The sequence below is a fragment of the Anarhichas minor genome, unplaced genomic scaffold (genome assembly GCF_050575085.1).
Source record: "Anarhichas minor isolate MPS153535 unplaced genomic scaffold, ASM5057508v1 ptg000040l, whole genome shotgun sequence".
Classification (NCBI taxonomy): domain Eukaryota; kingdom Metazoa; phylum Chordata; class Actinopteri; order Perciformes; family Anarhichadidae; genus Anarhichas; species Anarhichas minor.
Genome location: NW_027466486.1, coordinates 6203228 through 6230480, shown reverse-complemented (window position 1 = coordinate 6230480; position 27253 = coordinate 6203228). Strand labels below are relative to the sequence as shown.

The window sequence follows — 27253 nt, the reverse complement described above, 5'->3', positions numbered from 1 at the left end:
ATTGTGACTATAATAAAGAGAAAAGATGAGTCTGGTTTCTAAGCGGTCTGGTCCACAAAGCCCCTATCTGGGAAAGATTTTTACGCTAGACGGCGGCAGGCCATCAGTGCAGCTCTCTTCCAAGCACAGAGCTGAGATTTCAGCATGTTTGACGAGGCCACTCAGGGGGGGGGGGGGGGCAGGGACCTAAATGATTCAGGCGCTCATCGCTTCGTTCAATCTCCCTGTTGCCTCTGTGCGTAAAGAGAGACTTGAGAAGAACAGCAGGATACGTAGCGTATGAGGGAGAGGGATGAGGTGAGACAGTGAGTGAAAGCCATGGGAGAACCGAGGATGTGCGCCTCTCCAACTCCACTGGCTAAATATTTGATGGGAGGAGGTGGTGGAGAGGAGCTGAGGTGAGAGGAGGAGAATCATGGGTGCATTTCCTTGGGGAGTGTGTAATGTGTGTCCCAGGCGTGCAGCGGGCTGTGGGGGTCAGGACATTACCACTGTCCACCAGGTGAATTATTCATCTCGCTGAGGTCAACACCAGAACAGCATTATGGGTGGCATGCAGTAGAGAACAAAGAGGCCTGGGCTTTTAGCACATGGGATCCAAAAACTGAAAACCGCGCATGGCTACACTCATGTGGGAGAGAGAGAAAAGAAGAGAAAGATAATAGAGAGAAAGTAGGAGGAGTGGAGGCGCACAGGGATGATGAGAGAGGATGTAAAAACTCTGGTTGGTGTTGGAGGTAAGATGAAATTAATTATGTGGCCGCTGCCATTGGAAAGGAATTGGAAAGACTGGATGAACCATCATAGAAGGCTTCCAATATCCGTGACCCTACAATGTTTTGTTTATGTTCTCATGAACATTTGTATCCTTGTATGGAAACATTTTTTGTTAGAAACAGAAACAAACAAAGAAACCGCTGCGATTGATTGAAAAAAAAGGCCTGTTTCATGTTTGACAGTCTGGATAGACAGTGTTGTTGTTTTTACTGGTAGAGTACTGCACTTTATGTCACATGGCAGCTTATTTAGACATTTGAAAAATGACTGTTTCATATATTGAGATTGTTTGTGCTGATTTAGAATTAAATACGATTAATTAAGCTTTTACGTAACTAATAAATGTTTTCGTAAAAACACTGTCGCAACACAATCTGACATGCATCACAAGTCAGTTGCACAGCTGCAGTCCTAATGTAATAATGTAATACGCGTTATGTACTAAGTTTTGAGGTCACCAGCGACATGACGGTCTTGGAGGGACGTCAACGGCCTATAGAATATGATCTCAAGGAGATCATAGCAGGCATATTCTACATTCCCCGTGGTGGTGTGAAGCAGACAGGCTTATATCCCCTCTATTGACTTTGAAGGGCATGGACTGTGTGTGCATGCCTGTGTGACAGTACAGATCCTGAGAGTAAATAAGACAGTACTATGGGGATTTTCTCAATGTTGGCGCAGCAGTGACGGTGCAGCCTACTTCACAAAGACACACACACACACACACACACACACACACAGGTCCTGAAAGTGGTGTCCTATGCCTGGGCAACTGATGTGGTACCGATATTATTTACAGATGAAGCTGCAATTAATTGATTATGCAAACAATGTACAATGTGCATTCTAAATTATAGTACTGAGCACTGCCAGAAGCCTAATTAAATATTAATCTTCTCCTTATTAAATTAATTTTAAACATTAGCAATGTTGCAGCACTGAAAAGCGTAAGTGCTTGAAGCATATTCTTTGCAGATAAAACTGCAAGTGACTCCTTTCATTTCTGAACACGCTGTCAGCTGGCAGCTTGCATGCAAACACATTCTCAAGCTGCATTTGTTTGGTTGTTGCCGGTTTTGGATCTGAATAGAATCCCGGTGTGTTCAATCATTCATTTCAGAGATTTGCCCCGTTTGTCATGCAGTGTTTGAACACCAAATTGTGCGTCTTACAGCTGACTTTCTTTTTAAATATATGTACATTTGTTTGAGGCTTGAAGGTTGTAGCTTTAAGGTATTACCATTGTTTCTAAGAAAGGGAGGTTTGATCAAACTTTGATATAGGATAATTTAGTTTAGGATGGATTACTTCTTTGACATGGTCATAGTTAGGGTCATCCTGAACAGGATCACACTGAACATTTTAGCAAACCTCTGAAGGAAAGGATTTCATGAGATTTTAAGGACATCCTGAACAAGACATTGACATGTTCTGCATTTCTCTGAAGGAAAACATTTATCTAATTAAGTAATTTACGAGTTCAAAAATGAAGACTTTTTCAATGTGTTACAATATAAACGTAGCTGTCTTTCCCTCTACAGTAATGTAAAGTGAAACTAACTCAAATTGTATATGGTCATAGTCAGGGACAATTTTTAGCCGAAATCCATTGCTGATATGGAAATATTAGGACTCTATCCCACAGGATATATTTGGTATATGAAGTGTGAGAAATTCTTAATGAAATGAGAGTGTCTCTTTGACCTTTTTGGCTGCGCTGAGAACCGGTACTGTAACAGCACAAAAATTCAGGCTGCTTGACCGGGTTTCTGGAAACAGTGACTCACTTGACTGCTGTTGGCAACGTGTTCAGTTATATATATTTTTTTCCTTGCATGAGAAAATGGACCTGTGCTGTGAGAGTGTTGAGAGCCCTGTTCTAGCTAATGCAAGCTTAGCTGTTATTGTTGGAACTCAAGTGCAGCATTTATTCTTCTTCTGACATTTATGTCAGTCACCAAAGTGTGTGAGTTAGTGTAAATGAAAGTGTCTTAAATTTCAAGAGACACTACAAATGATATAAAGCATAAATGGGGCGTCACCTTTAGCTCATGTGATCTTGTGGAGAAGAAAAGAAAGATGATGCATTGCTGAACTGTAGAAAATAAAATATCGGTTGTAATTTGTCACCTGAAGGCCTCGGAGAATCTCTAACTGACCGTCTGGTAAAACATGCAAGCCATTAGTCTCTATGACCCTACTCCTCCTACAGTGGGTGGTCGAACCTAATAAGGTAACATCTGGTTGAGTGGATTGGCTTCCATTTGCTATATATATTAAGAAGCTAAAACATCCACACACATACTAAAATACCCTGATACTCAGACAAGACACTACAGAAGTTGAGCTCCTCAGCGTCCTGGGTTGAAACATCAGTGAGCGTATAAGGAGCAAAGCAAGCTAAGTAGTATTATTTCACCACTTAATTAAAGTTTCAAAAGTGAAAGGAAAGGAATAGCAATGACAAAAATAATTCTCTGTAATGCTCCTGTGTCTGAATATGCCCACACATGCAGTTTAGCAATTTTGTTTGGTCAACATGACCCCTTTACGCACGTAATTATGTTTCTCTGTAGTTCTGCTTATAAAACACTAACCGTTGATCCATGTTGCTGACCCGGATATTAGCTGTATGATTAGCCTTAATGTCCAACAGAAGCCTGTACAACATGATAGGGATGAATAGTTATGTATGGGACGAATAAATTCCTACAACACGACTAATAAAGTTTGTTTTTTTACGCTTGTCCATTGGAAGTTGCCCATTGCTGTGACTCATTTATGAAACAATGTTGCTTCCTTTAATTGAAAAGCGTGATCATTTTGTCTTTGGACTTAAATGATGGGAAAAGTGTAGTTCAAACAACACCAATTCATTTTAGTTTAATGGCAGCAATCATTTCGTGAGAGTATGTATCAGTCTTCTTCTAATAACGGATATCATCTTTTACCATTCCAAGTGTTATCTACATTTTGTAATGGCTAGGGCAATATGAGCCATGGAGTCAGATGGAAACATTAGAGATGGGAAACGTTGTGAGGGAGTGTAGCAGGTTGTTGAGAAATAGTGTGCATTAGAATGATAGAATAGGGTTCAATTACATCCATTAGAGATATGTGAGGACTGTGACTGGCGCGTGGCAGTGTGAAAATGGAGCAGATAAGGTTTCCTCTGTCAGGGAAACGTGATGAGAAGGGGCAGTAATGGGGGGTGGTTCTCTAAAGACGCAGACAGACAGGAGACAGACCAAAAAACAGACAAAAAATGACAGGTGTGGAGGAATTAAGCCTTACAATGGCCGGCTGAGGACCGACTCACTTGAAAATCTTAACTCTAAAGAACTCCATATTTTCTTTAGATTTGTACATTATTATACGTGAGACTGCAGTTTAGTAGTCCATGAAAACGTCCAAGATTGAACTGTTCAGATTACATGAAATGAAATAAAATATTCTACTCAAATGTCCGCTATTTTACTTCTTTGTTTTCCTCAGTGCACATACCATTCTGCCCACATCTGACAAACAGAGGGAAGTAGCACTGTATCCCCAACACTGGTGGCAAAATCTATTTCGTTTCTATTGTTTGTGTGTGTCCTTGTCTGGGACAACGCGTCAGGGAGACCGAAATGCTAGTTGTGATTTGTTTTGTGAAATTGTGCGGGACTGTTTGCAAAGGTGTGGCTATATATGAAAGCTGACAGGTAACCTGGCGCTGGGTGCAAATGCTGATCCACAGCGGGCTGGACAAATGTCTTCACACACACCAGCATTCTGTGGCTTGCTGCCCGCGGAGATGTCAAACACAATGATGCGGTGAGAGGCTGCATGAGAGCTCCCTGCTCGCTACTAGGAAGTCATGACACACACAACGACACAGATTCATACACCAGAATACACGTCAAATTACAGGAAGCAGCGCGTTCACTGGCTGTCTAATTGCTGACTAAGCCCCAACCTCCGCCAACACACACTACACGGAATAACAACAAATCAGCGCGATCAACATGATCCACGCTCAGACTGGAACGATCACCTGTCTTTAGAAAACACAGCTAACGCTCGCACTGTTCATCTCACTCTATTGTCTAATTCCGAAAGCTCAATAATCTTGTTACACATGTCAGGCCCCCGGAGTAGCCTATAGACAATCCTGCAAATCGTTTGAAAGTGCCCCAAATTCATTAATTACAGAGTGTGCTAATCTCATTGAGATGGGAGGAAAAGGACCCTCATAACTCATCCAATTAGGTAATTGAGTGCTACTTGGATTAGAGAGAATGAAAGGACGAGCCCCGCTGAGATTGAGGACTTCTGGCTTCACAGTAAGAATATGAACATGGTCGTCTACAGATTACAAGGAAGTGAAGTATGTGCCGAAGCTGATTTTATCCACCTAAAAGCTCAACATTCACTTATAGGCTTTCTCTAATTGCTCATGCCTCTAATCCACCTATTTCTAAGGTTTGAACCTTCGCTAAGCCCCGCCCTCTGCTGCTACTCCGTCAAGCTGTCAAAGTGGAGCCCACGCTGTCACTAACTGCACTCCCTGAATGAATAATATCTAATTTTGGGAAAAACGAAAAAGCGATTTCAGAGAGAAGCAGATGGGTCAACGCAACGTTTTAACAACCTCTCCGCTTAGCACTAGTACACAACGTTTAACCATGACTAGAAAATAAAGACAATCTGAAACTATAGCATGAGAGTCTATGGAGCAGAGCGGTACAGTTCTTGGTTACTGGTCAGAGCTGATCGATGCTACGCTATGATTGGCCAGTCTACGTTCGAGGGGCAGGACTATAGCGAAGGGTCAATTGGTTTAAGTTCTACTTAAGTCAATTTAAATTGAGTTCTGTTTGTTTAATGCTATTCATGCCAGATAAAGAGGCATGCAGAATGACAATGATGTTATGAAGAAATTACACAAACAGAAAGAAGTGAAGAAGCAACGACACAACACTTTTGACCAGAGGCAGTGCTTGGGGAGAGGAGAGCCGGCCTCACACTGCAGCTATCTAAATGGTGATTTGTTTAAGTTGCAGACTCCCTTTGCAAAGACGCCCAATTCTATTTCATTTAAACTACACTGCGTGCCTCAGGGCTCTGTGCCATTTAAAGAGTGGATCACATAATCCCCCCTAAGTGCTTCACATTGCAAAAGGCACTATGTATAAATTAATGAGGAAATCAACAAACATAAAGTCAAATTCTTACTGAGGCGCTCCTCTCAAGCAATTAGTAAAAGTACATTATCTAAATTGCTGGAACAATAGAGGCACAAATGCCTTCAGGCTGGAAAAGGCAAAGTGAAACTTGTCCATCACCGTCTGCGAAGTGAAAAGTTTGAGAGGGTCAATCATAGTCTAAGAGTATGACGTGTATATCTGTTGAGTGTGTGTGTGTGTGTGTGTGTGTGTGTGTGTGTTTGTTGAACTGTCTGTCTGCCTGCTGAGCATCCCAGATTATGCATGAATCAGGCTGCTTATCAGCTGACCTTTAAATTGGAGCCGCAGAGCAACTCCAGGCCCAAGGGCTATCGCTCCCACCTGATTGGCCGCTCCGCCTCAGACCTGCTGACAATAGAAATTAAGAGAGCCAAGTGGGCATATCCGCAGGCGGAAGAAGTATAGGAGTGAAGGGAGATGGGGACTGCATTAATATAAAAATATATTTTTTCGCCTTTTCTTAAGCCTCAGGAGAGAAGGAAAAAGTCATTATGTGCTGTGAAGCATGCTAACGGTGGAGCAGGTAAGAACAGACAAGCTCGGTATTACCTGGATTTCATCTCACGCTCACTCATGCTATCTCTCTTTCTATCTCTCTCTTTTCTCTGGCAGTTTCTCCCACTCTTTCTGTATTTTAATGGCGGAGGGGCCTTGGCAGGCTGTGATTGCTTGATAGATAGATATCTCCCGCTGGAGAGGGATACATGGAAGAGGAGACGGGGGCTGAGGATGAGGTGTGTGTTCTGTCGTCCACGGGGACAAGGAGCTCTGTGTGTCTGTGGAGGATGATGGATTACATGGGGGCCACGGGCTCGTGTGTGTGTGTGTGTGTGTATGTATGTATGTGTGTGTGTATGTATGTATGTGTGTCTGTCGGCATGGTCCCCTCCATTGCTTCGCTATGTACACAGTGAAAGTATGGCAGTGAATTAATTTCGGCAGCTGGAAAAGGTCATTAAATGAAACTAATATTTGTGAATGGGAATCCCCAGGAATTAACTTCAACACTATATACGCAACAGTGCCGTGTTCTGGCAGTAAACTGGAGCATTACGTTGTATTGTGGACAAGAGCACAGGTGGCTGAGCACACCGGCATACGCTTGGCCTTCTGTCAGATTAAAATGAGTTGGGGAAAAAAAAATGCTTTGGATTAGATATGCCTGCGTGTTCATGATTGTCATTTCATATGTGACAGTTACATGTATATTATCTCCATCCACCACTGATGAAATGTCCTTGCCTCCTTGTTCCTGACCCGTCCCTCTGCCACGGAGTGGGAGAGGTTACAAGGTCAGCCAGCTCTTCCTGTTTAATTCCATCCCAACGATCAGCTTGGGCAGCTACTGATCCGCCGCATTCATAGAGACATCCAAACATGAGCAGTGAGTGTGTGTGTGTGTGTGTGTGTGTGTGTCATGTGATACACAGATAAAGCAGGCCCACAGGGGAAGACAGAGTGGCCAGCCACAGCACTGCATCTGTCACCAACACAAAAACCACACCAGTCGCCCAGGAACAGAAGACAGAGAGCTTGAGTGTGGGGGAGACCTTATCATAGCTGGACACATTCCTAGCAGGAAGACAAAAGAGGCCAAATGAACCAGATCACCGCAGCATGTGTGAGCAATATGTATGAGTACGTGAATGTGTGTTTTAGTGTGTGTGTGTGTGTGTGTGTGTGTGTGTGTGTGTGTGAGAGAGAGAGTTTGTCAGTGATGAATAGGAGTTTAAGGACCTACACCTTACAGATAAGCGAAGAAAACCATCAGGACCACAACAACAATTGCTACAATGCAGGCTAAAAGAAATACCAGAAGAGCCCTCCAGGCAAACATCAACCTCCTTCAAACACAACGTAGAATGATGTAGAGGCTGAAGATGTCAGGAAAAATATTCCGTGATACACTCTTTGCCTATTTGTTTATGAATTAGTGAGGCTGAATAACTACAATGTTCTGGAACCAAATCATTTATCAGTGAGTTGTGTGTCAAGATATTCTCAGCATGTACTGGTCCCTGGGCGGCGTAATTGTTTACTAATAGTCACATCTTGATTGAAATGTGCAACAAACATCAAAAGGCTTTTTTTTTTATTTTTTATTAAAGCATAATATACTTAAAAATGTACTTATTTTACCGTAATCTTAAATTAAGTCAAATGTTCTTCTTTAACATTTCTTTACTCAGACATATCTTCAATCAAAAAAAATGTTGTTTAAGATAAATGTAGCTCAAAGAAAAATAATATCGGCTGATACATCATTATCCAATTCTAATTATTCTTAAAAATAGATATCAAGACGAGGTGCTTTCTCTTCCCAACATAGATTCTGACACCACAACTTCAGATACAGAGTACAAATATCCTCTTTTTACCAAATCTGTTTACCTCACTGTGTGGATCTCATTAGGATCAGTTTTATGTAAAGGAATACCGGAAAACCTCGGATTTTATGACAATGAAGAATAAATCTGCACCCATTCGATCCCTATACAAGACTCTACAATATGAGTATGTGTAGTTTACTTTGCTGCCTCACAGAACACCACAAACTCTCTTTCTCAGTAGATGAGCTCCCATCCTTTCGAGCTCAGAAGAGGAATTTGCTGGATGAGGGAGCACATCTCTCCGTCATAAGGGACGTTGTTGCATTTCATTAAGGATAAGATTCATCACAGCAAGCAAACAAGAGAGCTGTGCAAATCGCATTGGAGAAATTCCTACACCATCCTCAACAACGTCTCTCACACAGACACACACACACAAACACAGCTGATATCCAAAAGGCACAAAGCAAACAAAAGCTGAGACCGCTGATTCAGGAGACAAAGGGCTACATCAAGGACGGTGATACTATGTGATTGCTCATTATCGTGCGCTTCAAAATGACGCATTACTGTGTCAGTGGTAAGAATAGCAACCGGCTGCCGGGAGTTAAACAGCGGCATTTTTTTCTCGTTGAACAATGGAGCTGTTCCTCCTTCAGACGCCTCGGCATGTGGGGCATGGCCGTGCTCGCCCGGTCAGAGGTCCAGTGCTCTGTCTGTGAGAGTGAGAGGACACCCAAGGGTCCATTTTGGAGATGGCTGTGAAGCTCCAGCTCTGACCCTGGAAAAATGGCTCCGATAAGGCCTGTATACAGACCAATTTAACAGGTCACAACCCTGTCTCGGCATGGGAGCGACACAGCGGGAGTGTGTGAACACAGCCTAGGGGGATCTGTCCCATGATGAGATACTGGTGATATAAGTGTATCCCCGACGCTGCAGCAGTGGCTGTCAGCCTATTGATTCACAGCTCCAACAACCGAGGCGACGGGGACAAAGTCAGGTTTTGTTGCATGGGACAACATGTGATTATATGTGTGTGTGTGTGTGTGTGTATTTGTGCGTATATGTGAGTGTAGTGGACAGCTAGTAGAGCATTATGTGCCCGAGGCTGGCAGACCTAAAGAACAGTGAACAGAGAGACACGGAGACAGAAAGCTGGGGCCCCTTATCCACACTGAAGTCAACAGCTGCATATGGGACTCAACAGATCTATTCATGACAGATGCACACAAGTGTGGACACACACACACACACACACACACACACACACACACTTGGCACATACTGGACAGTGGCCTGTTTGTGGCTCAGGAGATAAGAGGGAGGCCATGCAAGCTCTGCGAGTTACAGTGTGGGAGAGCCAAGGGGAGATGTTACCTCACACTACTAGACAGTCCTGTCCTGTGTCTTCTGGTGTATTAAACACAACGATCACGTCTGTCTGCTAGAGGCAGCCCGCTTGCTCTGGTTGAGACAGCCGACCGAGCGTGGGATGGAGCTGGAGGTGCATATAAGCGATATTAGATAATAGATGGACTTCAATGAAAGCTTTGATATCAATATAAACAAGCCACATTAAACAGAAGAAAGAGACAGAGGCAAAGGAACGCAGGGAGAGAAAGAGTGCGAGAGAACAACAGCGCTGAAATATTTCCGCATTAGAGAGAAAGAACACAGAGTTCTGAATCACAGAGTGTGTCCCCGGAAGAAAAGCGTATATTCTCTATATTTGAAGTCACATCTTTGTGTGCTAGCAGAGAGTGGGTGGTGAAGAACATGAATTGACAGCTTATTTTACAGTAAAGCTCCAGATGGAAAAAAAACCTAAATAACACTGGAAATATTTTATCTGTCTGTCTATCTATCTATGAACTTATATATATATATGAACATACGTGTATGCTTTAATTTGGTTGAACCTTGTGCCTCAACTCCAACCAAACTTGGAAACTCTACTAGATGCCTATAAATTGCTGAACATGAAGCACTGTCGTTGTTCAGCCGACTGGGTCCTGTACTTTGGCAGCTGTGTGGACCCCTCTCTGGCCCGGACTGGTCTTTGTGGGAGAGGTCAATAGCAGGGACTTCTGCCAGGTGGCAGGTTGGCTCGGGCTTAATCGATACCCGCCAGAGGAGGACAGACAAGCAGGGCAGGCAGGTAGACAGGCCGGCACAGTAACTACCAGCCAGAGATAAAACTATTCCTGGTGGGGTTCACCGGCCAACTGCTGAGCCTGCGCTGTGACGGAGAAACTCACGCTTCAAAACGGTTTAGGGGATTGATTTGACAGCTAATTTACAGAGGAGATTTGCATATGGACATGCACTAATAAGGCAGGCTTTTCTTTTTCATCCTGTGTCTTTCCACGCTATATCTTCCTTCTTTTTACACCTCAGCAAATACGAAGAGATAATGTAAGCGAATTAAAGAGACAAGAGATTCAAATTGGATATTGATCAAGAGACTAAAGCCTTGTGTTTTCTCCTGTTAAAGCCTGTGTTTAAATGATTGATTCACAGTGTCACTCTCCACATCCTACTGGCTGTGTGTTGAGTCGTGTTTGCGACCGGTTGTGCCTATAAGACTCCAATGGGCTCACATCATGTCACAGCATGCTAAGTGCTTTGACACAGCCACACAAAGAGCCCTGCCTATCTGATGCCAATCTCGCCAGGTCTTGGTGTCACCCAGGTGAAGGCTTTCAGAGAAAGCAAGGACAAAGTCTCCTCCTCAACAGCGCCGCACAATGCAGCCTGACTGACAGCAGAAAGGACAAAATGGAGCTTCTCTGTCAAGTGGATGTTAAAGTCGTGGGAGGAAAAGGAGAAAAAAAAAGGATTCAGGGACAGGTGCATGCACTGGATCTACGGAGAAAATAAGGATGCTTTCTGCCTGGAAGTCAAAAGATTCACTGTCTTAACACAGGCTACACAATACACATGAATACGTCTCACTGCCTGTCACAGGCTCGTAAATGTTTACTGTCCTTCAACTCTCTGACGGAGTAGCAGTGCTCGCACGAAAAATGATTTATAACACAAAAGGACGTGCTTACACGATGACTGCCCCACAAAAGCGCAGAGCCTCGTTATGCTGACACACAATCTGTCCGTGAATTAACACGCAACCAGTTGGAACTTACTGTTCTTCTCCTTGAAGATTCTGAAAATGGGGAGGATTTGTCTGAAGTACGGCACCAGAGCCTCTCCCACGTTGTCACCGGACACCACCAGATGTTTCAGGACTTTCAGCATGATGCACATCACCTGATGGTTCTTCGTGTTCAGGGCCTCTGAAGAGCAGGACAGAAGGCAGAGGTCAGTCAGTGAAAAGGGGCTACAAGGTAAAACTGTCCATTTTTAGATCTGATTTGCAGGTTGTTTGTTCAGGCAGGTGGAGGTACAGTAAGTGTGGAGTGATTCTGACAACCGCAATTATATGGTACATAAGACAAATTACACATAAATCGTAACTCCCACACACACACACTACCTTCCCCTTGAAAGCATTTCCTTTATAGCTTGGCTTTGATTTACTGTAGACTGGCTCGTCTGCAATCAGTGATTTCAAATGCACTGGGGAGGCAGGAGTAAGTGAGAGCCAATCACTGGGCTATTTGGCCTACAGCTGCACTTAACTCCATCTCCCACTGATAGAGAGAACAAAAGGGAACGATGGTGGGAGAGATGGAGGGCTGGAGAGATGAAGAGAGACAAATTCAGAGAGAGAAAGAGGGAAGGGGGTAAAACAACAAAAGACAGAAATGTCAGAGAGAGAGAGATGAAGAGATGTGACAGGCGGAGGGCAAAGGGTTAGCAAATAACTGTGATTAGCAACTAAGACAGAGAGATATTTTTCAAGTTCTTTATGCTCATGCTTGCTTAAGGTTTTTTTCTATGTGAGCTTCTGCACGAGTGATCGAGCAGACTGTCGGCGTACCCAAAGTTAGAAAACAGGCCTGGGCAATTTATCTCTATGAATCCTTTAACTGTCAATTGATGCCAATTTTTCACAAAAAAGAGGATGGTAATGGCACCGCCATACTGGCTATTTTGCCAGTAAGCACTTGCAACAACAGAATTGAAAAAACAGTCAAAACAAAGAAAACTGAGTGTGAGCAGAGACACTGGGAACTTGTGGTTGACAGAGCAGAGAAAAATGTGCTAGAATGTGAGAGAGAGAGATGTAGAAAAAGAGAGGGAAAAGAAGTTGAGAGGTACTTGTTGTAGAAAGCCTGAAACCAAAAAGCTGAATCAGGCTACATTTTTAATATGACAAAAAAAAAGTGTTTAGAAAATGACCAATGGAGGTATTATAATCAAGTGTTTTCTCTGCTTTTGGTTTTGAAGAAAATAAATGAATTTGCTGAGTATCTGCACTGTCTCACAGATACAACTAATTATATACTAATTTAGTGAAACCTGAAGCACTGAAGCACTGATACAGTCTGTTGAAACAGGCTCAGCTAAACCTAATGCTCTCGCTGCCTCTTTCAATTCTTCTTTACTCTCTTGACACCTGACTTCGTAAGCGAGCTGGTCACATAAACTATCACGGAACAAATGGCGGCGAAAAGGACTGAAAAAAACGAAAAATAATGAAAGGCGTTAACTCTTCAGTCGTGTTGATGACAACAATGCTTGTTGCCACAAGTAAAATAAAGTGTCAAGCGACTTGAAGGCAATACTAATTTAGTAGCAATGAACAAGGCAGCAGTCAAATACGAATGAAGTTAGACAATGTAGAAGTCATATAAACAACAAGTGGCTCATGAAGGGATACAACATCTTGCACTTCATCATATTGCAATAATGCAATTTTGTGCAGGCGAGTATGTGCATGTGGGAAAATGACCAGTTGTACCAGTTCCATTGTTTTGTCCGTTTGAGAGTGTCTTTGTCTCTGTCAGTGTGTGTGTGTGTGTGTGTGTGTGTGTGAGGCCTATACATTGGACCAGCAGCAGTGGAGATGATGCTGAATGAGCGAATGTATTGTGCTCTGTGCCATCTCTCCATCTCTTCTCTGCCTTAGTGTCTCCCCAGATAGACAAGCGCGGATATATCGGCCATCACCGAGATAAGGTGGAATGTGGAATGACAGGAATTTCAAACCTACATAACAAACAATGAAATTCTAATTACCAGCTAGCGCAAACAATTTCCCCTGCTGTGACATTTGGACCGCGGGACTGTTCAATTATTCATCGCCACTCTCGCCTCGCCGCAAAAAAGAAAAAAAGGAGGAAAGGGAAAAAAAATTAAAAGAGGCAGCCGAGGGCTTGATATATTAATGCTGGTATAAAACCTGTGTTGGGACAAATCTGAATAAAGTAATAATCTATTCATGCAAGGACCTGTTTCATATTCAGTGTGGAAATAAAACAGAGGTGACCTTGTATTCTGTTTCCTGTGAAATGTCAGAGGTAGGGTGACACGTTGGAGAGTTTAGCAGTGAATTGTTCTCACTCATAGTATAAATATACTTTTCAGATCAGAAGGAGATGTTCCTGTGCAGAGGCGTAACTGGGGATCTTCTTGAAATGAAAGTCTCATTTTGGTCCAAAGCTGAACAAATGTTATGCCAATCAACTGAGGCTCAATGGAGGCATGGCTCTGAATCCTCCTCCCTATTTAAGGCAGCCAGAAAAAAAAAAAAACACAGCATTTCAGTAACGTGTACCCTTTCTTTTTGAGTCTCCGTGGTACTGTTTAGCTGAGCAAGACATTTTTGCCTTTACTTCTGAAATGTCAGGGTGTCGTAAAAAAAAACGTCTGCAATTTCAGTTTTTGGATTATTTTACCAGTGGATACTTCCAAAAGACACATTTTGAGAAAAGACTAAATGTACTAAATTTCTTTTTTTCATGTATAAGGTAGAGTTTCTAACATGGGGGGGAAGGGAACAGGGTGTACAGGAAAGAGTTCAGTCTTTAAGTCACTGAGGACTGCGCCTTAGAGTATAATGTCATCCAGAGCCTCCTTCATTGTGTATTCTCATTGGGTGACCTGCAGTCATCATCAAAATTCACCAGGGCCTGACGTGAGTCAGTCGCTCTGCAGATAAGAGCCTGCCAGCCACATTGAAGATGTATTAACGTTAGAGGAGAAAAATATATATCTTGCCATTTTAAACTGCAGACGGCTTTTTACTTTCTTCCTCTTTTCCCACCATCCCTCCTACTTCCTTCTTCCCTGCTCCATAGAAAAGTAATTAATCTGCAACAGAGACACGGACTGGCGGCTTTGCCTTGTGGATGGAGAAACAGGCTGGATTTTTAATAAACCAGGAAGTTAATAAGGAGCAGGCCATTTAGAATTCCATTATCAGTGCGAAGTGCGTGTTTTCATGAGGAGCATGACCATCACCTTTGGTCTGGCCTCCTCGAGGCAAATGACCAAAACTGCTGAGGGGTTTGAATTTAGAAACTACTGCCTAAGTTAGCGAGTGGCGAGCGAACGGCTAAGTGGACATTAGGCCGTCCAAATATTTAAACTATCTGTGAAAAGATGCTGGCAAATCAACTCAAACACAACTTTTTCCATCATTTATAGTATTAGATTATCATAGTTAAAAATACGGTAAAACTCATGCGAACACATAACAAGATATGTCACACTGTAAGATGTGTAATGGTGAAGACTCTACAGTAGGCGCTCAGAGCAGTGTGTAGAGAAACTTTGTGCCAGGGTCAGTCTGTCACTGTGTCTCCGTCAAGCCCCTCTGCCTCCACAGACGTCCAACAGTCACACACTAACATACACGTACACACACCACCAGCCGACTGCCTGACATGAACACTATCCCAGGCTCACTGGGCGCCACTTAAAGGCTCCCACTTTGAAACTGACACTCCACTTGGCAACAGGCGCCAAACAAAAGACAGTGAGTGTGTGTGCGAGTGTGTGTGTGTGTGCGCGCATGTGTTTGTGTGAGACTGTGTGTCTGTGCAAGTGTGCTGAAATTTTCCAACAAAAGCGACACTCTAACTTCTCTGTACCTCGATCCTCCTCCTCGTGTTTGCCACACAGGAAACCTTTACCGTCCACATCGCTGTACATTCTGATATAGTACATAACAAGTCATAGACTTCTCTGACCTGCGACCTGACCTTTCAGCCCATCTCCATCTGCCAACTTGTGAGCACGCGAGAGTGTGAGCGTGTGCACGTGGAAATGTGTCCGTGTGGAAAGGTAAGGAGGCACACCACGATAACACAGTTAAATGTGGCACGTCACCACGTTTGCACATGGCAGATTACCAGGCATGCTTTTAGAGTCAACCTCTTCCGGGAAAAGGAAAAACAAGGACGCTTCGCCCTGAGGGCGAATGTAATAATAGGAACCGTATGACTGCGAAACCAAATTAGGACTTGTCACAGGACTGGTTGTATGGTAATGTTAGAATCTGTTGTAGCGCAAGTGTGTAAGACAGGTGAGTCTATTCCTGGTTAAGTATGTTGTGCTATTTTGGTTGCACTCTATTGCAGCTGAAATATTGTCCGAGAGGGGTTTGAGAGTGCCATTGTCTGTAATTATTACACAATTTAGGTAATATAATTTAGATATAGATGCACATTAATATTGATTTAAAAAAATAATTTTCATATGTATCATCTATTTTCAAGCAAGGTCCAATTTGAAAGAATGACAAAGGACTCTCTTTATGATATCTCATGTTAAGTTACCTAACAGCAGGTTTCCTAACTACACTTGGCCTTTTAATTAATCGTGTGAGTTATTATCTTCTGATTCATTTTAGGCTCCAGCTAGCTACACAATAAGCAACTGTGAATGTCCTCTGGACCCAGGGTTCATCTGAGATCAGCAAACAAAAATTTAAATGTAATGATGCTGTCATCAAAACAGTAAGGCTGCAACTGAACTCAAACTGAGAGGATTACTTAGCTGTCAGCCGCTCATAAAATAATAATAATGTTTAACTATAGAAAGGTTTGTAAATGAATAAGACAGTGGGAACATTTTGCTGCCGAAGTTAATTGAATAGTTGCTGTATATTAGTGATTGAAAATGGCTGTGATAATGGTCCTGTATTATGTGTTATGTATTCATATTTAAGAACTGAAAAAGAATATGTTTTTTCTCTCCTCATTTTATAGCTATGATCTTAGCATTTGTTAGAGCTTTATGGAGATATGTTATCAATACTATAAGAGTAGTTAGGCTGACACAATACCAGCATTTGTAAGGTGTTTCTTCAGTCTTGAGATAACCACATTTTCCCCTCAGCGGCAGAGGTCACAGTGAAGGTGAAATGATATCAACACACACAGGGTCACTTGGGAAGGGAGCTGTGCTGTGTGTGATTTGTAAACCGTGAGAGTCGACACCCGGGCCACACTTACTCCTGACGGGGATGATGAGCTGGGGGATGACGGGCAGGATCTTGGGGCCTCCGTTGTCCAGCAACTCATGGACTCCCTGACAGGCGAGGAACTTGTACGGATGATCAGTCTCAGTTAAGCCATCGAAGAACAGAGGGAGGTAGTAGTTGTAGTCCAGCTTCTCAAACTCCACCTGAGGACAGAAATGACTATTATTAGCTGCTTCTTTGATCCAGAGAGACATACGAAGACAGAGGGGGTAGAGTTCCTGTCCTGTTCTCAAGGACATTTGTTGGAACATATGGCTGTTGATCAGGACATTAGCTAGCAACAATCTTTTTGTTTACTGGACAGTCCCTCTACGTACCCACTACATCAGAGTTATAGCAGATGAAAATTTCTCGTGTTGTCCAGAAAATCAGTCACGGCCATTAAGCTTCCTTTCATTCTTTGCCCTTTCTCTTTGTTTGTCCTTGGCTTAGCACAATATCAAGGGCTAAAGCTCCTCTTGCAGCCATTTATAACCCTTCGAGTAAACACATACATACACACAATGGCGGGCGGGACAGCTGTTCAGGAGATCATGACACAGCGGCATGTGGCATCTTGTGGGCTGACATGTTAACACCTGTTTACACCATTTACAGGACAGACAAAAAGGCACACACACACACACACACACACAGGTGGTAGATTAAGACATTCGTCCAGCTACGGGCCACGGGCCGGCTTTGATGTTTGGCTGAGTGTGTGGGAAGTGTGTGACACATTAAAGTAAAGTCAGTCATGTGTGTGAAGCCATCAGAGGAAAGCCACTCAGGCACACTGGATTGCAAAGAACAGCTGACCCAAAGCAGGCTGTCCTTGAGCCATGTGTGTGTTCTGAAAATCATATAAAAGGTTGCATGTAGCCATGGCTCATGCAATATTGGTTTGTAGTAGATCTAGCTACAGAGTGTGGATATCCAACAGGGGTATCAGCTGTAGCACTGCATCCCAATGGCACTATTGTTGAGAGAGGGGTTAGAGGTTGAATGGGTGATTCTGTTTTTCATGTAATGAAAGGAAATCCCTTTGGTGTGGAGGCAAATAGCCCCCGGCAGCCAGCAGTCCTTGAGGACAGCTGAAGCCATAAGGAGACACTCTTGTCCACATACACACACACACACATATATATATATACACACACAAGCATCCTGCTGGGTCACGCTGGTCTGTGCTAAAATGTCACCCAGGCAGTGGTGCTTTCAAGTCCCCAGCCCTCGCTCAGCCGCCGGTCAGAGCCGATACTTCAAAGCAGGGCAGACCCCCCCCCCCCCCCACGGGTAAACACAGAGACGGACAAGGAGAGAAAAAATATGGAGAGATGGCAAGATGGCGACAGAGACAGAGAGCTCACACTGTCAGCGCAGAGAGAAAAGCCCTGATTGCTTTGAGGCAAATTGCCAGCCAACCTTGACCTTTCCCTGCGTTTGGTCAAGATCATCGTTGTGAGTCAGGCGGACTGGAGACTAGAACAAAAGCAAACATGAGCCCAGTGAGAAGGGGAGCAGAGGGAATGGAGGGTTACGGAGGGTGAAGAGAGGCGAGACGACACTAACGCACAGCATTGCTTGCTAGCCGATGGCAGTCAATGACACACAGGGACAGATCGTGCCATACAGTATGCTGCTTTCAGATTTATTTGATCTAAATTAGAGATACTATTGGTCAGTGTGATTATACTTTGGGATAGGAAAATGCTGGTCATTTAATACAGTAATTAATAAGAGGATTAAAAATAATTCAAACGTAGAATGAAACATTGAGCTAAAATTGAGGATTGAGGAATTAAAAAAAATAATTACACAACATCTAATTAAAGTTTATGGTGAAGTGTTCTGGTGTGCTATACTGTCGGGCATTAACAGTATACGAGTTTATGTTTTTCTCTTTTTCATGATATTACGCAGATGTACATGAGTTTAAAGAGCTGTTTAATGGTTTGTGTAAAATAGAGAAACGTAAAGAAACATATAAGCTAACTCATAATAGCACAGGCTTATTTAACACTGCAGTAGATCAGGTCTCACATTTAGGCACAGACACGCTCTCACCTACCCTGATGTAGACCTGAGGTGTTGTGGGAGTAATTACCTGCGAGCATTAATTTGGTGTTGTTGTGAAGATGCCTCTGAACTCTGTGATACTCTTAATCCAAATCACATAAACAAGCAGTTAGGGACTGGCTGAAGATTCCAGTTAGCACTGAAGGAGTGGAGACAATCAGCAAACACCTTCACATACTCACGCTCTTACATAGTGCGCACACGCACACACACATTCCCGAGGAATCTTAATCAGCGGCTGCACTCAGTGGTAACTCTTGCATCCGTTATTGATTGTCCGCCCAGGTTTGTTTGTCTTTGTGTGCCTATGGGAATCCCCCTGGAGTCCGAGGAGTCAATGAGAGTGGGGCAAAGAAAGTAGCAGCAATTAGCCTTGGGACACAGACCTGCATGTCTACCCTGGTCAGCGCTGCAACAGAAGCACATAGACCATGGAACAAGTCGGAGGAGAGCCTCTGCTCATTAAACTATACAGCATCAGAGGCCCCCCGACAGGCACAGGAGACCAGGAGGAACGAAAAACAGCAGGTTGCCAATTTAAATACACAATAGCTGGACATGATTTGTGTGTGGGGGTGTGTGTGAATACATGTGTGGGTGGATGGACTGCGCGATGCGTGTGTGTGTGTATGAACGCTTACATGCGAGTCCATATATTCCCTGTGTGTACTCAGACGTGCTAAGCTATTGGGCTAGTTTGCTAGTGTGGTGTGTGTCATTAGTCACAGCGTGAAAGAGGAAAACCTTGAGTGTGCATGTGTGTGTTTATGTGTCTTTTGGTCTGATTGTGGACTATATCAAATGTGATTTGTTACTCCTCTTCCATTACATAAAACTGCATTTGACTGTTAAATTGTGGGTCGTAGTAGCTGGCATTGTAATATCATTGGTTTAGAGGTGTTTGTTTAGGTTGGAAAATACTTGTGTTTACATTTCTAAAGGCTAGTTGTGTTATAATTCATACATTTCTCCCTCCTCATCCTCCGTCACCTGATCTAACAACGTGGGTGAGGGAGCTGTGGGTGGAGGTCAACTATCCTTTAATGCTCCATATCATTATACAACTGTGCATTTGAGGCCACAGACACTTCAAATCCACCAACTATTTGATCAATTCTCTTCCACATGTTCCATTTCAGTCACATTACTGAAGCTAAGCAAATTAGCTAGCGGATTTTGCCATCCAATCTTGGGTGCCAACCATTCTTAGCGACAAAAGCATGTCTCAGAGGTCATGCAAGAATCCGGCGGTATGCCAGCTGTTTGACAATGGTGCTATTTTAATTGATGATGCCATAATGACTTGACCTGGATTCAGCTTTCTGTTCACACAAGTGCAGGTTTCTGTATTTAGATGAGCTGGCAGATGAGCTGCCGTCAATTATTCCAGCCTTGTGAGAACAGGCTTCCTATTGGTGCCACTCACACGGTGAGTCATTCAGTCACTATGCCCAAACACACTTCCATTAGTTCTGCTGAAAATGTATCATAGAAGACCAAAAAGGAATGCAGGAGTCACATATAATAGCATGTAGACAGTGAGGCACGCATCTTGGAAGATTTTCACCCTCAGGAAGGAGATATGCATTAAAAGGGCTGTATGTTATGGGCACGCAGGAAGCAGGCATGAACCAACAATAACAACAAAATTAACAAAACGTTCAGAGGCAGCAGTCCTGTTTCTGACTCCCAGGCTGGTTTTCTGTCCCATCTAAGAATCAATTACAGGGTGCCGTAATTTCAGAGTGGCCCTTAGTTGAATATTTATGCCGCATTATGAGGTATTGAAATTATTATTTAGGGTGGAACAATAGGAAATTATAAATTTTAATTTATGTTTTAATTTAACAGCCCTGGCCCCTGTAGGGGCCAGGGCTGTTAAATTAAAGTAAAGGAAGCACACCATGAACCAATTCATTAAGTAGCAGCTCAAATCACCGTGAACAAGACACAGAGTTTGTGGATAGCAATGTCCCGCTTATTAATCTCTCCCATGAATAGTTTGCCTCTCCATAAAATGTATCTTTAGAATGCACAAACTGTACATGAAGCCAGCCTCCAGCTGCATTCTGTGCAGCTGCAGACATCACAGTTTGGACTCTGAAACAACTTGGCAAGAGAATTCACCACGTTGAGAAACGACGACGTCCTTGATCAAACATGCAAACAGGTCAGCCGGGACGGAAAAGTTATTCAGTTCCTAGTTTGAGCCATTTGTTGAAGAGGATTTAGCTTTCAAAAACAAAGTTTCAGCAAAGTGTTATGGTCATGATGTTAAGAAACTGATGTGTCCATGGAATCGCCTAAACCTTCTTCGGGGGTTGTGGAGTTGGCCATATCCTCAACAATGCCGACCTCACTGCAGGTTGCTGCTAACTGATGAGGTGTATCAGATTGTTTCTGTTGATAATAAGGTGATTGAACGACACTCAACTTATAAATACAATATGTCTTTTATTCATCAAACTTGAGTGTCTTACAAATAAACTCAGGTTGAAGTTAGGTTCTGTAATATAAACAAATGCTGCTTCTCTTTTGTTGCAACAGAAAACTATGTTTTTATTGATTACCCTGCCTAAATAAAATACAATTACAAAAAAATAAACTTGAGCTCTTAATTAAAATATCACATTCAGTGTTAGCTCTTCTAGAAGTTGTTAACACATGTTGACATCTCCTCATTAACTAAATTAACACAATATATCAGCAAAATAAGTACTGGACTTTATTGTGTTATCCTTGACAAACAAGCTTAGATGTAAATGTTGCTATTCATTCTCAACTAAAGTAAGCTAAACCAAAAAAAAGCAGCCTCTGTGGCTGTTTCAAGATTTAATTTATTAGTTTGCGGAGATGCTACACCTCCCGCACACAGATTCAAACTTCTCTTTTAGGGACGCTTTTACGGTACAACCTCTCAAACATTTCATAAATTGTCATGAGCGTGCTGCACACAGCAGATACCAATAATTTTTTTTCCCATACCAATCCAACTCAGTTTCCAACTGTGCCACAGGTGCAAAGCACACCCGTCCACAATATTTCAAAAAAAAAAATCAGTGACACTGCTGTGTGCACTCACTGTGGATACGATAAAGAAAAAAAAAAAGGAGCGAAAGAACAGAATATTTTGACTTTCTTGGAGGTCACAATAAGAGGAGCAAGACTGGAATAGGCAAGCGATAAGTGAGGGAAAGAGGAGTGAGCCACTCTCGCTATCTCCCCTGACAGCTGTTTCCATCTGACAAGCATGCAAATAAGCTCAATTCAAAGCAGTAGTAGTAGAGTGCAAAGTGTCAATTGAAATGATACCTAACACAAGCTGGATGAGACAATTTTGGGGCTTCAAAGACAGTTCAGCATGTGTGAACCTACCACACACACACACACACACACACACAACACTGAGATGAAAAGAATTGTACTCACAGTCGTGCCAGCGGTCCCAAATGGTGTGTTGAGGATTAAAAGCAGGAGGGTGTTATTAGAGTAACAAACATTAGCCAGAGTAATTGAAACAGTGACCCTGTAGACAGTGTTCCTGTTGAGATTGTGCTTCTATCAACTAACGCTGTTGTTGAAGATGAAGAAAAACCCAGGCATACGATCCTGTTGGGAATTTAAATTTCACACGGTGGATTTATTTTTTGTATGCAATATTATCGAAACTATCTGGCGTTCTTTAATGCTATTTGATGTCATCTTGGATTTCTACAATCGACGATGATAATTTCGTCTGCTGTGGTGCAGCGAACACGAATGTCTGTAGCATGCAGTCAGGGAGGACTTCTCAGAGCGCTCAGATATGTGGGATATGTTTTAAATGTGTGCGAAAAGTGTTGAACACGAGCAGACATCTTGCTTAAACACATAAACTATTCAAGTCCAGAGGTTTATAAATGAATCAGAATGAATGAATGTATCATTGAGGTGAATAGGTGCCACACGTGCATATTTAAAGAGGTTGCGTCCCCAAAGACGAGACACAAAAGAGGAGGGAAGAGTAAATCATGCCTACATGTGTGTTGACTCAGCAGGAATAACATTAAATGAGTGTTGACCTACAGGCGAATACATATTTGAAAGCAGCACAAAATGCCCGAGAGCCATACTGCATTATATTCAATTATATTTTGAATTGTCTCAGATTAGGACTCCGTTCACTGTGTGCGTGTGTGCGCACTCCAGCACGGGACCCTCTGCCATTGTGATGGAAGTAGGCCAGAACAGGAGGAGGGAAACGGGAGAAGATCAACATAACAAGAGTGAGAGAAAAAAAAAAAAGATGAGTCAATAGGTTTCATAGTTTAGAGTTTTCTTTCTCTCAGTGTAATGTGTGCTTGTTTGCACATGCGTTGGCCTATGTGCCGTTAGCATGCACAGATGCTCTGACAAGGTAATATATACGTTTTTCCAATGACCGAGCAATGATCAGAGCTCGCCAGCTATCGGTGTGATTGCGTCCGTTTCTTGTCTGTTCAGGAGCCACGGCCTCTGCTCTTAGCTCCCAGTGATTACAGCTCAGCAGCCGAGCTTGACAACACACAGGCAGAGTGTAATCAAGTCAGAGAGAGGGAGGTATAATCAGCATTTCCCCTCCAATCAGCCCCAAAATCACTGTCTCTAATCTGCAGCCAGCCATTGATGGGTTTGATTGATAGGATGGATTTGCTATCTGGCTGTGGGGGTCTGCAGGGAGCAGAACAACAAGCAAGAGCAAGAGACACAGTCAGCTTATCAGCTATCGCTACATTTGTTACCGCTCCCCTCGTTGAGCGAGCCGGGCTTTTTCCTCACGGGTTACAACCGCGGCTCTCCTCTCATTTATCATACAGAAGAATTAAATGTGGACACTTCAAAGTACTTCCACACACAAGGGTCCCGGGGGCATGTGCTTTCTCCCTGTTTAAAATGGAAAGGGCCAATCCATCACTGCTTGTTTGTGACTGAAACCACAGAGAGTATTTGTGTGTGTGTTGAGCGAGCGAAGTATACATGTGTCTATGCATGCATTAATTACACAAACATGTGTGTTTGCGTGTGTGTGATTTGTACTTGTCAGATGCATGGTGAACATTGCTTTGTTCAGCAAGCAAATAGCATGACTGTAACATCTACTGCCTGCACATTGTTGATAAATCGTGCTCCTCTGCCTCACACCGTACGAAAACATCCTCAGAAATGTTCAAACAAACATGCTCATTTTCAATGAGCATGTGATGAATGAGCTCCACTCATTTTGTGCGTGAAGCCAAAACAATAGAGACCAAGACAAATGCTCAGCCTGTTTAAGATAAAAAGGCGGCTTCACCAGGCTGTGTGACCTTCTGTGCGAGAGTTTGAAGAAACGGGATCGACAAATTCAAGAAAATAAGGATGACGTTAAATTCAGCAGATACAGATAGGATTATAGCATTAACGTGTAAAAAAAAGATCTCCGGCAATCTACTTGAATGTGGCCTTGTCTCTCTGTTTTCCAAGTTGATTATCTGTCTCTTCAAATTGGGTACAGGAAAAATATGTACATTTCCATGACAACTAGCCAAACGCCATCCGCTGAGGAGAATAGTGAAGAGCTATTAAATGAGCCTCGAGGTGAGACTCTTAATCAACAAATTATCGCTTGCATTACATGCTGCCTGCCTCAATTAAAGCTCCCAATTCCTGATCAACCAAGGTGGCCAGCTAGATTTTAAGTCCCAGTCATACCAGTGGGGGACAACTCCACGACTAACAACAAATAAATCACAGCGAGAGCAGTCCAACGTTTTTAAATTCAACAAGTGAAGCAGAGTTTGAGCTTGTGTGTCAAGTGTGCTGAGCCAGTAATGCCCACCCTGAGCTACAGAGAAGCACAGAGAATCTGCAGCGTCAGCATCAGTAGGCAGTGTGCTTTTAGGGCCAAGCAGCAGCAGCAGCAGCAGCAGCAGCAGCAGCGGCAGAGAGTGTCTGTCAAGGCTCTGTCCAGCTCCTAATGGGATGTTCTTGTTGTTGCCAGCGGATAACTCTCATCCTGTGTTCTGGACTACAGATCAAAGAAGGCCTGGACTCCACAGAGGTACCAGGGCTGCACGGATGGAGAGGACATAGGCAGGCAGTGGAGTAGGAAGGGTAAGTAAAGGGTAAAATAAGAAAGCATGCAAACAAACCGGTAAGAAAGAAACAAAAGGATAAAAAGAAACCAACCTATCCTTTTCAATAAGCATGCATTGTGTCCCTCTGTTCACCCTCACAGGCAGATTAAAGCCCATTCTTCTATTTCCTGCTTATATTAAGGTAGGTGAGGGAAAAGGGAGGTGAAAAGAGGGGAGTAAAAAAAAGATGAAAGCCAGCTATAAAAGTCAAGTGGGACCGTGGTGTTTCCTTTAAACCTAATCTGGGGAAGCTAGGCGATAGATGTGACTGTGAGCAGCAGCACGACGACTGTGCAAGATGGTGTCACTTATTGATGGCGTTTCTCCAGAAGGATGAACAGTTCTACTTTGTGAAAGACAAGACAGACAGGAGGCATGGCTATAGAGTGTTTTGGATACTTGGTGGGGCCATACATGGTGAAGTGGTGAACTGAGGCATGTTCACGTCCAAAGCTGTCTTATAGCTCGTAAAGAATGAGCCCATGTTGGAACGTTAGCCCGCTCTGCTAAGGGTCAGCAGTGATATCAGGGCGAGGCTCTTTGTCAGGTGATGTGCAATCGACCTTTTGAGTTATGAGTGGCAGCCAGCTGTGCAGCTGATGGTCCAGAGATAAGAAAATGGTTTGGTGTAATGAATATCAAGAGGCCAACACACACACAACACACAGCTCCATCATCCACCTGCAGGGACAGATGTCCTTCCCCAGCGTTGATGATACCATCTTCAGTCTCCTGGTTCAACACATTCACTCGAGGCCTGAATCTAAAGGAGTGGATTGTTTCAGAGAAACTGACTAATGTGCTCTACACGCTTGGCCTTATGAGTGGGATGAAAGCCGCTAGTGTGAAATGTCACAGAAACAGCTGCATGAGTCTGAGCACACACATAACTGCTACTACTACTGCAAGATCAATATTTTAGTATAGCCTGACTATGATCTTTAGATAATCAGATGACTAACTGAAAAGCAACACACAGCTCTACTGAAATGACTACTTCCAGCTGTCCAAACTGTAATGAAAATAAACAGGATTGAGAAATCGGGATTAACTCCTGAAAGACAACGTTTATCAAAGTTGAAGTTATTGTAAACAGGAAGTGCGAACCAAATGCAGATGGGGACACAACTACAAGAGTAAGAGCTTTTTTTACCTTGGTGTGAAGTTGCTTTTTACATGTTGAAAACACATATGCTGAAAAACAGGTGTCTAGCACTTGGATTGATACTGTAGGAAAAGAAAAGTCACATGACTTATACTACGGTCAGGATGGGAAGATAATCACTCATGTCACAGCCCGGCTCCGTGACTGAGACAAACCAGAAAGACCAACAAGCTGGCTGCTAAGAAAAGCAGGTTTATTGTCTTAACAAACATAATTTAACAATATAAAAGTTGGTGTCAGTTATCAGTCCTGAGGTGCATGTATGGGTGTGTGTGTAGCAGTAAATAACAATAACAGACAGATCGACCAAAAGAATGCTGTTAATGTTGGTGGGCGACAGGATCTCCTCTCCCTGAGCCAGGCTGCCAACTGAGGTGGATCTTTAAGGCACAACCACACCGGCTCAGATGTGGCTCATTCAGCTAACGACCCTCCAATCAGCACCTGCAAGACATCAGCAACCACACAGGGACACCTGGTATATGGGAGGAGGAGGGCCGTCACACTGATCAGTGAGTAATATTCAAATCGGAATACATCCCATCCAAATGAAGATTAAATAAATCTGGTGCTGGCAGCACAGGCTAAATTTGAGATCAGTGACTCGGGCGAGTGTTTGAACTAATACTGAGCGTAACTATTTGTTATATTTACTGGTAGCTGGAGAGAATTTATTAAAAGCAAAGTATTACTACAGTACCCAAGGTGGAGAGCCAGTGTAACCAATCTGCCAAAGAAATCCATACAGAGACCCATGCAGAGAAGCAAAATTGGCAAACATAACTTGACCTTGCAATACAATGAAAAACTTTTTTTAAGTTGTTTCATTAAATAAATACATCCTAAACTCTGAATCCACCAGTTTGAAGAGTGTGGGGTGATTGTAGGGCATTCATTACAGAAGGTGGTGGGTGACATTACAATGGATGGAGATAATGTAAGAATATGTACTTGGGAGGAGAAAAACATTTTAATGTTATTTGCCCAGATGTAAGAAAAATAGCTGCTGCCCAGGGATTGTGTTCATCCCCACCCCAACCCACCTCACTGCGCGCGTGCGCGCGCACACACACACACACACACACACACACACACACACACACACACACACACACACACACACACACACACACACACACACACACACACACACACACACAACT

General features: G+C 43.1%; 1 protein-coding gene across 1 annotated transcript in view; it reads right to left on the bottom strand.

The window, feature by feature from the left end:
• Positions 1 to 21128, bottom strand: part of LOC142968267 (parkin coregulated gene protein-like) — a 63844-nt gene extending 42716 nt beyond the window's left edge. Inside the window, exons 1-4 of the mRNA XM_076108074.1 lie at positions 21101 to 21128; positions 17510 to 17565; positions 16705 to 16876; positions 11485 to 11634 (exon numbers count right to left, since the gene is read on the bottom strand). Of these exons, the coding sequence (XP_075964189.1) occupies positions 11485 to 11634; positions 16705 to 16876; positions 17510 to 17565; positions 21101 to 21128 (406 nt within the window). The remainder of the gene's footprint in view (positions 1 to 11484; positions 11635 to 16704; positions 16877 to 17509; positions 17566 to 21100) is intronic.
• Between the last annotated feature and the right edge of the window lie 6125 nt (positions 21129 to 27253).